At 50.6% G+C, this 15618-nt stretch overlaps 5 protein-coding genes across 5 annotated transcripts; 2 read left to right on the top strand and 3 right to left on the bottom strand.

The window, feature by feature from the left end:
* Positions 1 to 4: 4 nt before the first annotated feature.
* STEHIDRAFT_58658 (acyltransferase ChoActase/COT/CPT) lies at positions 5 to 2327 on the bottom strand (the record flags this gene model as incomplete). The annotated part of the gene is made up of 9 exons (XM_007304566.1): positions 5 to 174; positions 229 to 469; positions 521 to 938; positions 1014 to 1083; positions 1135 to 1306; positions 1361 to 1451; positions 1509 to 1667; positions 1729 to 1791; positions 1864 to 2327. 9 exons carry the CDS (start codon positions 2325 to 2327, stop codon positions 5 to 7), a joined length of 1848 nt encoding a protein of 615 aa, XP_007304628.1.
* A 397-nt stretch (positions 2328 to 2724) lies between these two features.
* STEHIDRAFT_168908 (uncharacterized protein) lies at positions 2725 to 6731 on the bottom strand (the record flags this gene model as incomplete). Its single annotated transcript, XM_007304727.1, has 7 exons — positions 2725 to 3165; positions 3219 to 3332; positions 3383 to 3499; positions 3560 to 3707; positions 3761 to 4436; positions 4491 to 4652; positions 4710 to 6731. The coding sequence occupies 7 exons, from the start codon at positions 6729 to 6731 to the stop codon at positions 3030 to 3032; spliced, it is 3375 nt and encodes a 1124-aa protein (XP_007304789.1). The 3' UTR covers positions 2725 to 3029.
* A 343-nt stretch (positions 6732 to 7074) lies between these two features.
* STEHIDRAFT_157390 (uncharacterized protein) lies at positions 7075 to 9035 on the bottom strand (the record flags this gene model as incomplete). Its single annotated transcript, XM_007304726.1, has 5 exons — positions 7075 to 8303; positions 8371 to 8498; positions 8560 to 8619; positions 8673 to 8872; positions 8943 to 9035. 5 exons carry the CDS (start codon positions 9033 to 9035, stop codon positions 7075 to 7077), a joined length of 1710 nt encoding a protein of 569 aa, XP_007304788.1.
* Positions 9036 to 9185: 150 nt separating this feature from the next.
* STEHIDRAFT_79891 (ERG4/ERG24 ergosterol biosynthesis protein) lies at positions 9186 to 10870 on the top strand (the record flags this gene model as incomplete). Its single annotated transcript, XM_007304604.1, has 6 exons — positions 9186 to 9522; positions 9575 to 9789; positions 9840 to 10049; positions 10110 to 10489; positions 10539 to 10673; positions 10725 to 10870. The coding sequence occupies 6 exons, from the start codon at positions 9186 to 9188 to the stop codon at positions 10789 to 10791; spliced, it is 1344 nt and encodes a 447-aa protein (XP_007304666.1). The 3' UTR covers positions 10792 to 10870.
* A 208-nt stretch (positions 10871 to 11078) lies between these two features.
* Positions 11079 to 14589, top strand: STEHIDRAFT_98051 (DNA repair helicase; the record flags this gene model as incomplete). Its single annotated transcript, XM_007304725.1, has 16 exons — positions 11079 to 11310; positions 11369 to 11468; positions 11535 to 11841; positions 11905 to 12263; positions 12322 to 12401; positions 12457 to 12552; positions 12614 to 12713; positions 12774 to 13090; positions 13141 to 13217; positions 13262 to 13317; positions 13369 to 13508; positions 13562 to 13732; positions 13783 to 13932; positions 13985 to 14059; positions 14112 to 14361; positions 14417 to 14589. The coding sequence occupies exons 1-16, from the start codon at positions 11134 to 11136 to the stop codon at positions 14587 to 14589; spliced, it is 2628 nt and encodes an 875-aa protein (XP_007304787.1). The 5' UTR covers positions 11079 to 11133.
* Between the last annotated feature and the right edge of the window lie 1029 nt (positions 14590 to 15618).

Genomic DNA, 15618 nt, shown 5'->3' with positions numbered 1-15618 from the left:
TATTCTACAGCTTCGCCCGCCCGCTCTCTGCCGCCGCCATCAGCCCCCGCACCTCCGTCGCCGCCTCTGCTAAATAGTGCTTCAACACCGCAGAGTCCCCTCTCTCGCTTGTAATCGTCCACCGGATGTGCTCGTCCCCAATCGCGTACGAGAGCCCGTAGCCATCAGGAACAACTGCCAGTCTCATCAGCGCTCGCTCCGCCGCAGCAAACAACATCTCGCGCTCACCTTCTCCGTAGCCCCATCCATCGATGTACGGCGACGACAGCTGCGACGTCGACAGCTCCCAGTGGTTCGTCCTCGAGAACGCCTCGTCACTGTAGAGCTCAGGCACCGGCTCGCCCTCTCCCACCATCTTCTTCAGACCGAAAAGATGCCGATCCACGCCCTGGCCATCAGCGGCCCATGCTGCATACTGAACGTGCCTCGCTATCGCCCTCCGAAACAAGTTCGCTCGCTGCTCATCCTGCTCGCTCCCTACATAAGCGTCTGGCAGTCTGTCACCACATGAAACACTCACCGACACCTTGGCATCAGCCATCGCTTCGACCCAGGCCTTGCTCTCAGAGCTCGCACTCCGCGTAACCTCCGTTCGTCCCAGCTGGAACTTCCTCGTCTGCGTGCTCTCGTATGTGACCGCCGGGCGTCCTTGGAATTTATGGAAAGCAAGCTGCTTGATCATTTGCACCCACGCATCGGGCGACACCTTGTATCGCTTGATTTCCGCTTTTCCATATCCCTCGTAGTGCAACACATGCATCTCATGCTTGCCGACCAGCTCGTCAAAGTGCTTCTCCGCGATGTGCACGTCGGAAACAATTGCATCATTCGTCGTGAAACCGAGCTCTTTGGGTGATGGAAGCGAGGAGCAGGGTTCTGATGGACCTAGGTCGACTTTATTCGCGGCAAGCGAAGCTAGCATAAATTCGTTGAGTCGGCTGGTCGGTCGGGTTTGGTGATGGGGATCAATGAATCAGCTAATGTGGTTAGACAATATAGATAAGAATACGAACAGAGTCGGTGTGCCGTCCATACAAGAATGTTCGCCAAGGAATCCAGACCGTCCGTTGTCAAAGACGATCACTAGAGGACCGATGAGTATCTCTCCATGCGTAGGCTCAGGAGATGACCTACGTTGATGTTTGTCGTACCACCGGTTTCGTCCGTTGCCCACCCAGCACGCCCAGGAGATATCCTCGCGCGTGATGGGCTTCGTGTCGTCGAGCGTCACAATCATCAACGCAGACTCTATGCGCTCTAACGACACCTTGTTGTCCGCAGATGCGCTCACTAGGCGCTGCCGAGCCTGGCCATGCATAACCCGTCAAGATGAGTAGAAACAGACATTCGGGGCTCCTACCTGGGTCCAAGTATCCCTGTTCTCGCTCGTCAACGCCCCGATTGGAATACCCTCTTTGTCGCCGACCAATCTGATGATCTCTCGGACCTGTCTGTAGGATGGAGCATGTTCACATCAAAACGACGTCGCAACTTTGATGACCACTTACTCCTCTAGATCCGCTGCACTGACTTCAGTACCATCGGCATTTGTTAGGGGTACCTCAAAGAAACGGTTCTTCCTGATGAACACGACGTGATTATGCGTCCTCGGGTCGAATTTGCGAGCAGTGTCTGATGGCATTTCCGGATAGCGGCAGGCATGGAAGCTGAATACAGTAGAACACTCAGCTGCGTAATAAGCATGATAGAAAGATTATAGAAACCTACAGCCACTTGTAGGATGCCATACAGAGCGGAGCGCCGCGCACTTTCTCGGGCTCTAATTGCTCACTGCAGAAATGCGAGGTCAGCGATGTAAAGACATCGAAGAAAGAAAGCACGCGCAAATCGACGAATGCTCACGTTTCCACCAATTCACGGAATGGTAACATTGCCTTGATCAAGCTCGCCGCTCGTTTGGCCGGGTCACGTCTCGACTTGTCGTCAACGTGAACGTAGTAGTAACTCACGTTCACCACCACAGAGTCCCTGTATCCCATGTACGCTGCGTCGTTCCACCAGTCCGCCAACCAGTTCTTCGTATTGGGGTCAGCAGCACGGGCTTCGAGCCTGCGCTGGAGCTCTGCGCCATGCTGGGATGTTGCGAAGGAATGGACCACGGCTTCGGTTTTTGCGAGCTCGGTCGCGGTGAGATGCGGGCGCACAGTTTCTACATACTTTGCGAGTGTGGACGAGAGTGTGGGGACAGGGAGACGGGGGAGAGAGGCTTGGTAGCGCAACATGGGTCCTTTGGACGGATCGGCATGATAACCGGGCGGGACATCGGTTGTAGAAGTTGAGGATGAGGACGAGCGTGATTTAGGCATCAGTTCCTAAGCGGCCTGTCTTCTCAGTCACCACGAACAGACGGGATATCATGGCGGGCACATACACGAGTGGATGGCAGAGTAGAGCGCAGAGTCCGAGGAGTCAATCCACGCTTCAACATCACAAGTCTTTCAATTGAGATCCTAAAATATATAGATGAACGGTCAGGCGAGCGAGACGGAAGAGAAGAATTCTACCTTCTGGGCAACTTCTGGGTGTCGAATCCCACCAACAAGACGAAAGAAGCAGAACTGCGAAGGTTGTGTACTTTTATAGCACGTCTTGCAAGACGTCCGGTTCAGTAGCCGAAGGCCAGTCTCTTCATGTGATTGCAATTCCCCGCACTGGGGCCGCGCAAATTACCCCGCAAACCGACACGCATGAGCGACATATTTGTGCCTGTGACACTCGTCGTGTCAACTCAGTGTCAATTCCTTGGAACGAAAGCAAAGATGCGTAGGTAGAACGGTTGGAACTACACAAAGTATATCGGTCTGGTCACAGCGAGTGACCCCCAAAACTAGTAGTCGCGAAGGGGAAAAGTGGATAAAAAGACTGCCAAAATCCGAATAATGTGAACAAGGGAATATCAAAAAACAGGAGACGGTCGTGGGCGTTAGGGGTCGTTACGATTGCTGTGTAGAGTCGTCGTACTCATAACACAACAGAAGTCCATGTATACAGATAGAAGTAGGGGTCGATCAATGTATGGTGTTTGTGAAGAAGAAACGAGCGGAACGGTAATACGAGTCAAAGACGGTATCGGTAAAGACCATTGTCTCGTCGTTAGACTCTACGTGAGGGGCAAAGAAGAAGCCGGCTGCAAGGACGAGATAACTAGAGATGCTTTTCAGAAGATGTCAATATCAGATACACACAGAGGCACATACCTCAAGATCAGAATAGTACCGCGATGATAATTTGCCTTTGCCTCGATATAGGTGTAAGTCAGTAGGAAGATAGACAATATGATGACGATCACGTCCCAACGGGGGAAAATCAGACTGTGGCAGAAGTCAGCGAGGAACAGCAGTGCACAAAAGCGAACACATACGTGAAAGTGTCGCCGAACTGGCCCAGGCGTGCGGGATCGTACCAAGCGGAGAACGCGACCATCGCGGGGATTTGCAGTAAACAAACTTGGAGTGCATATGCAGAGCCAATCTCCATACTACGACATAAAATATAGATCAATTAATGTACGGAATGAATAGCGAAGGATCCGGTTTACCTGAGGGCGATGTTCCCGTTCATAGCGAAAGACATGGCATTCATGAATTCGGTTGTGTTGGGCACCAAAGCAAACAACGTCGTTCCCAGGAACTTCTCGTCGATTCCAGAGCCTTCCAAGACGACGTCGACAACGTCAACGAGTAGCTCTGTAGCACTCTATGAGCGACTGAAACAGCTGAGAAGAACGAAGATGACTGACCGGCGATAATGGCGTAGAGAGCAGTACATGCTAGCAAAACGCTTGCACTAGTCACCCTACTCCAAGAAGGGGCGTCGTGGCCACCATGCCCTCCAGCTTCTTCGACTTCTGTTGCATCGGCCATGCCAGCGTTGCGAGAGCGGCCAGTGTGCACATAGGCCTGTTGATGACGAAGAGCACTGACGGTCGCTACGGCCACAGCCCGAGTGAAGTCATCTGAGGTCATATTCTCGGGGAGTTGAACCGGGCGCAATCCAGTGTCATGGATGACGTGATCGACACTCTCAATAATGGGCGCATAGCTGGCTTGTTGCATGCTCGGCGGCGGAGCGTAGGAAACTCGGCGCGCAGAGGCAGGCGGAGGTTGGCTTCTTGACATTGTCGAAGACTGCCCGATCGGTCTTTCTGAACTAGATGACGGGCCGTAGTCGTGGTTCCTAGGAACAGGGGTCTGGCTGCGAGAGGGGATCGTACCTACGGTCGAAGCAAAACTCGGTTGGTGATGCAGCGAATCATTAGGTCGATGGGGCGCACCAGAAGCACCACGAGGCCCAGAAACAAGTTTGTGGTAGACGGAAAGCCGGTTCGCATCCGTAGCGTGAAGGAGTTGTTGAGGGTTTTGCCAGATTTGTGAAGCATGGGTTCGCAGCGAAAACCAGAGGCCAATCAGGTACGACTAACGAGGGCGGAAGTGAGGTCAAGCGAAAAATATTATATAGGCTATACTCACCAGCAACAGGACACCAGCGCAGAAGTACATGAGCGTCTTCACAGTGGACTGATAGAATGGATCATCAACCGGATCCGGATGTTGGTAGGAGCAATGGGTGCACTTCCACGGAGCATCGTTTCCGGTGGCGGTTGAGGGACATCCATCGCAGACGAGTTGGAACTGAGAACGAGAAGAGTTATACACTCAAGCGGGAGACAGGAGTAGACGGTAACGTACATTGCCATAAGTCTGATAGAAAAGGGTCGGAGTCAACGTCCCGATGATAGCCATGATCAACATCGTGCTTGTCACACCCGCGCTCTTAGCGTTGAACCTCTGCTCCTTGCGGCGTATAGCTCCACTGACCATACTGAGGCCTGGCATGAGTAGAACTCCTGCGAGGATGCTGCCGACGATGGATCCTTCTACAAGGCGGCCTTTACCTTGCGTGAGAGCGATGGCATAGAGCAAAATCTCGATGATAGACCCAAATGTGGCATTGATTACCGCTCCCATACCGATGGAAGACTGAGCAGAGATAGAGGCGACTGCCATGCCGATGAAATAGGAAAGGGGAATGACGCTGAGGAGACTCAGGGTGAAGATGAGGGCACGCGACGCGAGGTTGGCTAGGATCCATGGGACAGGCCGACCAGACCTCTCGCGACTTTCGGCCATGGGAAGGAGGACAAATCCGTCGAAGATGACGAAGAAGACGAGAGGTAAAAGGTTGATGAAGAGAATGTTGACGCCGCCCACGGTATATTTGTAATATTTGAGGCCAACGGCTCGATAGATACAGAGCAGTACCTTCGATGTCGGCGATCCGGAAGGAGCCAGCTGGCCCGCAGCGAGACGTGGATGGTTGACGGTAATCGGGGTATGAACATCGTCGGGATCATGGGAAGGTTCGATTTCTGACCCTTCGGAAGCTAGCAGAACGAGCGACGGCGCCGAGCAGAAGCGGATATTGGTAGGGTGCTGGAAGAGGTGCTTGATGAGAGCCCAGTTGAGTTTCGCCATTGGGATCGCAATAATGAGTCCCCAACATAAAACACACACGACCAGCATCAAGGGCGCGATAATAGTGACGAGGGCCAACCAGAATACGGCCTTTCCCAACCATTCTCCTGCAGTCGATGGTTTCGTAGTCTCCGATGATGTGTATGAATAGGGGGAAGTTGTTCCGTAGGACTTTGGGGGTCCTGCGGGGTGCACGTCGGCTTTCGAGCCCCGGAGCAAGGAAGTCGCTTCGGTAGGACTGGGTTGGTCGGTCCATGAGGCTGAATGGTCGTGCTCCGGGAGGGTATCCAGTCGTGTGCTCGGGATGGCGGATGGGCGAGGTGTCGACGCGTCATCCCTTGGAGGGGGAGACGCACGCACAGTGTCACCATCGGTGCTTGAATGGGTGCGAGGTACGTCGACGGTGTGGTTTGCGTCGGAAGCATCTTCTGCGAATCGGTCTTCGTCGAAATCGCCCTCGACGTATTTGCCGAAGGGCCAACCGAGGTACCATCCCAGACCGAATAGAAGAGAGGAGTACTGGCGTCCCCCATACGGAAGAACAAAGAGGATACCCGAAATGGCGAAACAGATGCACGCTAACCACCAACCGAAGGCGATGGTCCAGAAAATATTGCCGACAAGAAGATGGCGTTCTGCCTGTGCAGATGGAACGGAGTGCAGTGCCTGGTCGGCATAACGAGTGACTGACCGAGATTTCTTGTAGAGGGCGGGTTTCCAGATGGGAAGACCGAAAGGATGTTCAACATTGATGAGCGACTGTCGATCCTTCAACGTGATGGGATCCTCGTCGATATCATCCTCTCCCTCTCCGTCCTCATCTGCGTCACCGCCATTGTCTCCGTCTATTGCCGCTGCTTTGCCGCGATTGCCCTCTAGACCGCTGCGTGATCCCTCATCCTCGCTCGACCCCTCATCCCCGCTGAGCATATCTGAATCATCGCGGAAACGTCTTCCATGACGGGAGCTCGTACTTGCGCTTCTCACACCGTTGCGCCTGGTCACGCTGGAAGAGAGGCTGCGTACGAGACCAGGGTGGCGGCGAGGACTGGGGGATACGGGTCGGGGATGTTGAGTAGAGTAGGACGTGCCAAGATTGTGGTGTTGTGGGGTGTCTGCGACGGACCACTGAGAGGTATGGCTAACACTACGGTGGAGGGGTGTGCGGGAGCTGGGCGGTGCGCTTGGCGTCGAGAAAGACGAATCCTGCTCGCTGTCGTCGGTTGGGCTAGCCATTACCGTGCAAGTGTAGAGCGAGCCTTGTCGTTCAACGTCAAATGCTGAGGAGCCTGATGAGAGGGAGTTGCGGTGTGTGGCCGGTCGACGAAAGGATCCTGAAGGCTTGCCTTCGTTGACTCTGTAAGCCCTTGGCACTGGCCTCCCGAACACAAGGCCCGGCCCGCACATGGCAAAAACACAATGACGACGAATGACACGAGTCGTCTTTCGAATCTCAACGAACTTCCTCTGTCTTGGTCTCACAAATGATACACGAAATGCAATTACTGGGTATGCTACTGTAGCGTATAGGCTGCGATGAAATGACAAAGTCTGCTCGGGTATCCATAGTAAAGCAACGCTACCGTCGAAGGAGTTTCTCATGCAACTCAGCACCTTTGAGCTTGGCCCGCAAGTACTCCAAACGCTCCTCGTACCGACCCACCACCTCCGTACGCCGACGTCGAATATCCGTCATTTCCACCTCCAACGCGGCGATTTCCGAATCATCTGCAACATCTCGCGAGCCGGAGGAAACTATCGTCAACGGTCGCCCATACAATTGGGATCCTGACGGGTGAGTCGTATCCAACGACTCGCGCCCATCACCTTCTGCGACTGGTGGGAGAGGAAGATGGGTCGCGCTCCGAGCTAGATTGACACTGGAGGTGCTGCCAACACCGAGGCGACCTAAGCCAAGAGGCATGGGAGGAACGGGAGGGGCCGGACTCGACGGATTTCGACCTCTTGATGACATGGACGAGAACGAAGACTTTCGGCCGAGCGACACTGGTTGAGAGACTGGCGGAGGCCATGCTCGATTTGGGGAGCGTGAGACGGAAAGGCTGGTGGCATTCGAACCAGTCGAACGAATAGAGACGACGTCGCTGTCTGGACCACTCCGCCCAGATCTTCGATCCGGAATCTGAGTCCATATCGAGTCTGGCCTGTCAGAGAAGGTAGACAGATGAGAGGCTGAGGTTGTGGGTGTGAGATGGCCGGGACGTGGCTGTCGTCGCGTCAACGTGCTCAGCTCAAGACCATTGAAAGCATCCATGAGTCGCCGACCCTCCGCTTCGACGAGTTCGATTTCGCGACGAATGTCTCTTGAAGATTGCAGATTCTCGTCGTCAAATGGGTTGTCGATGCCCGCGCTTATCTCATGTGCAGGCTCGGAAGCGACAGAACGTGCGTGAAATGAAGATGGAGGAGGGGTCTTGCCGAGTTTCTTCGTGCTGCGGGTGGACGCACGAGAAAGGCCCAGGACTGGGGTAGCGTTTGGGTCCACAGATAGTGGTGGTCGACCGGGAGATTGATGGTGGGAAGAGACGGATATGGTATCGTACTGTGCACTGGATGCATCCGTCTGAAGAGACATGGCGCTGCCTTGTCTGGATAACGAGCGAGGTAAAAATCGCTGGGGAATGATGTTCGAAGATATAGATCCGACGGAGAAGATGCTGCTGGCGTCGCCATTGGTACTTTCGGAGGTCGACCTTCGAGTGGTGGCTTTACGGAAGATGCCAGACATAGTAGAAGAGACAGATCGTCTGGATGAGACAGAGGGGGGTCGAGAGACAGGTGTATAGGCTGACACGAGACATGGCGCACATTGTTTGTTAAGGATTAGGCTGAGTGAGTGAGAGTTGCCACACACCTTTCTCGTCGGTATGAGACGCAACATGCGGGCTCGAGATGGGAACTACGGGGGCTTCTGAAGGGACGGAGGTGCCGTTGGCGAGGCGTTCAAAAAGATTCTGTCGTAAGAGCCGATACTCATCGTCACTGCGGTAGCCAGACCAAGTTTAGAGTGGTGGTCTGGAGGACGGCAGAGGCACGTACTCACTCGAGCAGGCCTTCCGCATTGGCGGTGGCCAGTTCATTAAGACGTTGGGCTAAGACCATGCTAAGAGAGAGTCAGCAAGGAGGATGGAAGCGGCGGGGGATATTGGGACAGACGTAATGGCATCTGTGGAGGAAACATTTGTTGGTTGTGGGGCCACTCTCTCTGCGGACGGGCGGGAGAGAGGAGAGGGGGGTAGGGGGTGGAGTGCTCGAGGACGGGAGATGGAAGGTTTGTGGTCGAGAGGCGAAGAGGAGGATGAAGAGGAAGAGGAAGAGGACGGCTGCGGGTCCTGTTTAGACTTTCCCTTTCCATACTGAAAGAGGCGAGGGGGGGCGTGAGCAAAGGGAAATTGGGCGGCCGGCAAGGGACTGGTGGAGACGTACGAATCTGGAGCGGATGATCTGGACGACGGGCCTTTCGTGGGCGGCATCGAACTCGTCCGAGTCGTCTGGCCGTCTGGACGAGAAAAAACCCATGAGTGCATTGGCAGCGTTGGCTCTGTCTTTCCAACCGTTTCTACAATGCACAATCCTACCCGACCACGTGACCGCCTTTGCCACGCTCACACGCGTTCGACGCGACGCATCGTCCCACTTCGCTTGCTTTGCTTCTTGCTCACAGCACCCATGTCCTCTCTCAACCCCCGTACGCGTTCGTACGAGTTCTTCGGTCCTCCAGGCGCCACTGCCGTCACCCTTGGTGTCCCATTCCTCGCATATGCCCTCTTCTTCGCATGCAACGAGGCCGCAGGCGGCTGTCCACCTCCCCTCGACACCCTCCTTCCTTCGTTTCTTCATGCCGTAGAAGACCCTTCCTGGTGGGCTAATCTCTGGGATCCACTCGCCTTTGCGCTATACTTTGCCTGGTACACCTTCTGTATTGTAGCCTGGCTCGTCCTGCCGGGAGATTGGGTTCAGGGGTCGCAGCTCAGGAATGGCAAATATCAACATTACAAGATCAACGGTGCGTTCCCTGTCCATGTTCGCTAGACATGCATATTCACGGCGTCTTTTAGCCTTCGCGACCTATCTCGCCGCGCTAGGCATCGCTGCAGCCGTCATCTTCCGCTACGGTTACCAGTCTTTCACCATCTTTTATGACCACTGGGTCGGCTTCACCACCGCGGCGTTAGCCAATTCCGTCGCCCAGGGTCTTCTATGGTACGCGCTGTCATTCCGGGAGGGTAAACTTCTCGCCTTGGGGGGCAACTCAGGAAATCCCATATACGACGTATGTGTTCACTCTTCCTAGCGTTTTCCTTTGCTCAGTTTTCTCTCTAGTTCTTCATCGGTCGGGAGCTTAACCCCACCGTTGGAAGTTTGGACATCAAATCCTTCAACGAATTACGTCCTGGAATGATCCTTTGGCAACTGATCCTGATCAGCATGGCCTGCGAGCAGGCCACAAGACGTGGTGGCGGGATCACCGACTCTATGGGCCTTGTCATCGGCTTTCAATCGCTATACATCGCTGACGCGCTCTATAACGAGGTAATTCCGATGCGTTTGAGAGCGTTCCTATCGAGGCTTACCGTTGTGATATCCTTTTAGCCTGCCATCCTCACCACAATGGACATCACATCTGATGGATTTGGGTTCATGCTCGCGGTCGGGGACCTTCTATGGGTTCCTTTCGTCTATTCTTTGCAAGCTCGTTATCTTGTTTTCAGTCCAAAAGAGCTCGGTCCATACGCCACCGCTGGCATCCTTGCCGTCAACTGTCTGGGCTATTATATCTTCCGCTCTTCCAACGGCGAGAAGAACGACTTCCGTAACGGAAAAAACCCCAAAAGTAAACTCAAACACTGTATCACTGATTCACTGACTTACGGAAGCCTTCCTCGCGTAGATCTCCAATTCATGCAAACTGAAAGAGGCACGAAGCTCATAACATCAGGCTGGTGGGGCATGTCCCGCCACCCTAACTACATGTACGTCTCAGTCCCTGCCCCATTTGCCCTGTACTGAGATCGACTATAGGGGCGACCTTTTGATGGCCTTGGCGTGGTCTCTTCCCACCGGTTTCGACACACCTGTCACCTACTTCTATGTCATCTATTTCGCGTTCTTGCTCATTCACAGGCAGTTGCGCGATGATGAAAACTGCGAGAGAAAGTGAGTTGCAACATATCTATATCGAGGACCGGTCGCTCATTGTTCCAATAGATATGGAAAAGATTGGCACAAGTACATGGAACTTGTGCCGTGGAGAATTATTCCGTATGTCTACTGAGATGCCTGTTAACGTAGCCTACCTTTCAACATGTTTTGCGTATACGTGTGTATTGTGCGGATGTGGCTGGACAATTACCGACTGATTTGCCTTCGTTGTATTATCTGTCTGCCGTGTGATTTTGATTGCCTGAGCACCCTCGCCGTGCGTCTTGAACGGTCGAAAAGGTTCTTGAAGTGTCAATGTGGCCCCGTGGGAAAACACGTGGTTGACGCGTCGTGATTGTTGCACATCAGCCTTTCTGCTCTTGCCACCAAACACGTCAACTCTTCACACTCGAGCGAATACACATCTCAGCTTTCCAGGTCTTCCAAACTGTCAACGACGCTGCCACAATCTTCGATGGCGACTGAGTCTGACTCGAAGTCCGATGGGCCATCTCTCACCCTTCCTACCCCAGACACATTCCCTATCTTTCCGTACCCGGAGCCTTACAACATTCAGCTCGATCTCATGCGCCATCTCTATGCAGCCATCGAGGGGCGTAAAGTTGCGATTGTTGAAAGTCCTACAGGAACGGTTGGTTGCCTATCATCTACTGGGCTGAGAGTTTGACTTGATAGTTCGTTTATTTTAGGGAAAGACTCTGAGTCTGCTCTCTGCGACTTTCACTTGGCTGGACGATAATAAGAACCGTGCTCGTCAAGGGCAATTGGACGCTCTTGCGGGCAGTGATGGTGCGTTTCCCCTCGATTATTTCCATGGTGTGGCGGCCTGATGCATTGTCACTCTCGGACGTACAGGGCCCGATTGGGTCATGGAACAGACAAAGGAGCGGTTGAGACGAGAACTGGAAGCGGATGAAAGGGAATACGAGGAACAATTGAAGAAGGCGAGGAAACGTGAAGCTGCGGCGAAGAAGGCGGCGATGGCGAGAGTGAGGAAGAAGCCTGTGAGTTTGTCTCTGTTCGTGTCTTGCGAGGTTTGGATTGACGATGAACGTCAGCGACAAGTTCACGATACTGAGGAGGTCGACGAAGACGATGTGTACCTACCCGAGGAGAGTCATGACTCGGAATTGCCGTCATTTCTCGCACGTACAAGTTCGAGGTGAGTATCCCGCCGAATGATTTACTCTTTTACGACGGCTTGACCAGTGCCTCTCAATTTTAGTTACTCTCAGCGGAAGTCCGAAGAGCGACCGCCTTGTACCAAGATCTACTACAGCTCTCGTACTCATTCACAACTATCCCAAATCATCCCGGAGCTTCGCAGGCTCAAACGCAATCGTCAGAACCCTCCCGCTACTGGTCATATGTCGGCAGCCTCGCATACTACAAGCCTCCCGCAGCCGTCTTCACTCAAGAGAGGATATCAAGCGCTAGCGAGCGATAACGATGACGATGATGTGTTCGTTAGCCAACAACAGACACGCGCCGTGTCGCTTGGGTCACGGAAGCAGCTGTGCATAAATGAGGATCTGCGGGCGAAAGGGGGCGATCTTGACGAACGTTGTAGGGATCTGATGAATTGTATGTATTGCCGTCCGTCTCCATGTCTTTAATACTAATACTAAGCGTATATCTCCAGCCAAAAAGGGACATGGTTGTCCGTATCTACCTCGAGATGAAGATGATATGCGATTGCATGACCTTCGGGACCAGATACTGGTGCGACAACGTTCTGTTATTTGTTTATCAAATGGTGATCTGACTGATGCAGTAGGCTGCTCCAAAGGATATCGAAGAGCTGGTATCTGTGGCAAAAGAATCCCGCACATGCCCCTATTTTGCATCTCGAGAGGCCGTATCTCAGGCTGAGGTTTGTTCATCTTCTCTCATGCACGCAGTGGCACGCTCTTGAAGTTGACCTCCTTCTGCAGTTGGTCACAATGCCTTATAATCTTCTTCTGCAGCCCTCGGCTCGGGATGCTCTGGGGATCAATCTTCAAGACCAGGTGATTGTGATAGATGAAGCCCATAGTAAGCTTATATTTCCTTTCAATCATGTCTACCACCTCCTTATTGATCATAATACCTCAGATCTCATCTCCACCATCTTATCTTTGTCTACAGTCAGTATGACATATCAAAACCTGAAGGACTCTATGGACCAGATTTCTACATATCTATCCAAGTTCCGCTTAAGACTGTCCTCTCGTCACATGTTGCATCTCACACGACTACACACCTTTTTGAAAGCTTTTATGGCATTTATCATTAAGTGGAGATCACAGCAGAAGCTGGGCAATGAGCAACATGCAGTAGTGATGACTGTTGGTGAGGTCATGCGGGCTCTTGGGCAGAACATCGATGCTGTTAATCTCCTAGAGATTTATGAGTATCTTCGGAGTTCTAAGGTGATGCTTATTTGTTCAATTTCTTTCAGCTGAGTCTAACATATTATTAGATTGCTCGCAAAGTGTCAGCTTATTCAACACAATTTCAACCCAGTCAAAGGAAAGATAGTGAGTCTGACTTCTTGAAGTTACAATTGAGATATCATACTAATTCAATACAGATCCTCAGAGACCTTCACTTCATGTGATAGAATCATTTATCACTTCAATTACACAGGCTGCAGATGGTAAGTGTTGGCTATATACTTTCAGAGTATGCACTAATGAATATATACCAGATGGAAGGCTTCTTCTTTCAAGCTGTGCAGATGTGGAGTCGTTTTCAATAACCTATCAGTGTTTGAATCCATCACCACAGTTTCAAGCCCTCGTTGATTCAGCTCAGTCAATCATCTTAGCTGGTGGAACATTATCTCCTGTACGTGATAAATGTCTTGATTCATACATATATATACTGACTGTGATATTTAGACTGAGGATATAATTACCCAACTATTCTATTATCTACCCTCTAGCAGGATTTCTCAGTTCTCATGCTTGCACATTATACCCAAGTCTAATCTTCAAGCACTTATTGTGGGGTATGGACCGAGGAATAGTGACTTAAAGTTCACTCATTCTAACCTATCCACTAAGGGACTGGTAAGTTTTGTTCTCCCTCTTCAAAAATTCATGTCTTATAAGTTCAACAGATTGATGAATTAGGACAAGCAATATTAAACTTAATTCGATCAGTGCCCGGTGGTGTAGTGATATTCTTTTCATCTTATAAAGTACTTCATATGGCATTATCAACATGGAAGAAAGGTCATCTATTTAGTGCACTTGAATCTAAAAGAGAAGTGAGTATTTAAATTTTATCTTTATTATGTCTACTAAATGACAAAAATCCAGCTTTTTGTGGAACCTTCAGACGGTTCTGAAGTAGAATCTGTCTTAGATGCATACAGTTTGGCTACACAGAAACCAGTATGTCATTATATTCTCTATATACTTATGATATTTATTAATAAAGGAATAGAGAGGTGCTCTTCTATTTGCAGTCATAGGAGCAAAGCTATCAGAGGGATTGAATTTCTCTGATAATCTTGCACGTATGGTTGTGATAGTGGGCTTGCCATTTGCAAACCTCAATTCTCTAGAATTGAAAGAGCGCCTACGATATGCAGATCATATCCAAGGGACTCTTCCTTCTAGCAATTCTCCATTTGGGCTAGCTGGAACATATCTTTATGAAAATCTTTGTATGAATGCTGTCAATCAAAGTATAGGTATATATGTTTTTTCAATATGTGGTATGCTAAAAGCTCACTGTGTCGTTCTTAGGCCGTGCTATAAGACATAAAGATGACTGGGCAAGCCTTATTTTACTAGACTCTAGATATCAGAATTCTCGTATTTATAACAAACTTCCAACATGGATTAAAGATGTAGTCATATCTTCTACTTCATTTGGCCAGTCTGTTCAACTTATAAATCAGTTTATGAGATCCAGATGAATATAGCCTATTATTAATTTTTGTCTATAAGATCATATCTATTAGTTGTTGCAAATAAGGGGGGCACAAAAATAAAATAAAAACCCAGGATAAGGGAGGAGAGAAGGATTGTGGCACCCACTTCATCACTTTCCCAAAGGTATCAATAAAACCTGTCACAATCCACAGGATTGATCACTTGGGATTATCCACTAATACCCTTGAGTAATAGAGTAAGATAATCTTATCATAATCTGCACAGTATTTTATACCCACAATAGCGCAACATGAATAAAATCTTAATATTTCAACTGCCATACAGAGCTCTGCAGTGCAAAGGCCTGCCACTTGCCCGCCATAGTGTATCCCCTATATTACAACATTGATAAGTGCATTAATCCAGATGCGTAAAAGGCTCATTATAACAGGGGAAAAATCCACCTTATGTATCAATATCAAGCACACTCAGAACTTCGTGTAGCGGCTCTGTAGTAAACTTTTGAGAGCTTTGTGGTGGCGCTGGGCCACAGCCTTAGTCAGCTGAAGAGTAGCCTTAAAATTGCCTGGCTTGGCTAGCCAATTATTTATTGAGCAGGTTTGTCTTTATGTTTGTCTGCATATTGTAGTATAATAGATGATCTCTGAAGATAGATTAGTCCAGTGCAGTGGCAGAGGTTGTTGGTTGCTACACTGTTGGACAAAAGTCTTGCCTACTTCCATATTTGGCAAGTGTGTCATGATCTTTCATCATTTCCATCCTTTTTCCATTATTTCTTAGTGTGTGCTACAGTTGGGCCACACTTTCCGAGTTTCTGTGCCCCAGTGGCCTGGGTTTGGTTGTGTTTGGTTCTGGCTAGTATATAAACCTACCTACTTCCTGTTTTGTACTCTAGTCCTGAGATCATCAATCTTCCCCCTATACAACCTTTTTCTTGCTCTTGGTCTGTGTTTCTGAGTGAGAGATCGCCTGCAAGCAACCCCTCTTTGGAGGATATGATTGTTTTGGTGTGGTCATGATAAAGTATTTCCAACATGCATCTCCCCTCAAGT

Source organism: Stereum hirsutum (genome assembly GCF_000264905.1).
Source record: "Stereum hirsutum FP-91666 SS1 unplaced genomic scaffold STEHIscaffold_8, whole genome shotgun sequence".
Classification (NCBI taxonomy): Eukaryota; Fungi; Basidiomycota; class Agaricomycetes; order Russulales; family Stereaceae; genus Stereum; species Stereum hirsutum.
The sequence above is the reverse complement of the archived record's forward strand: the minus strand, read 5'-3'. Positions and strand labels throughout refer to the sequence as shown.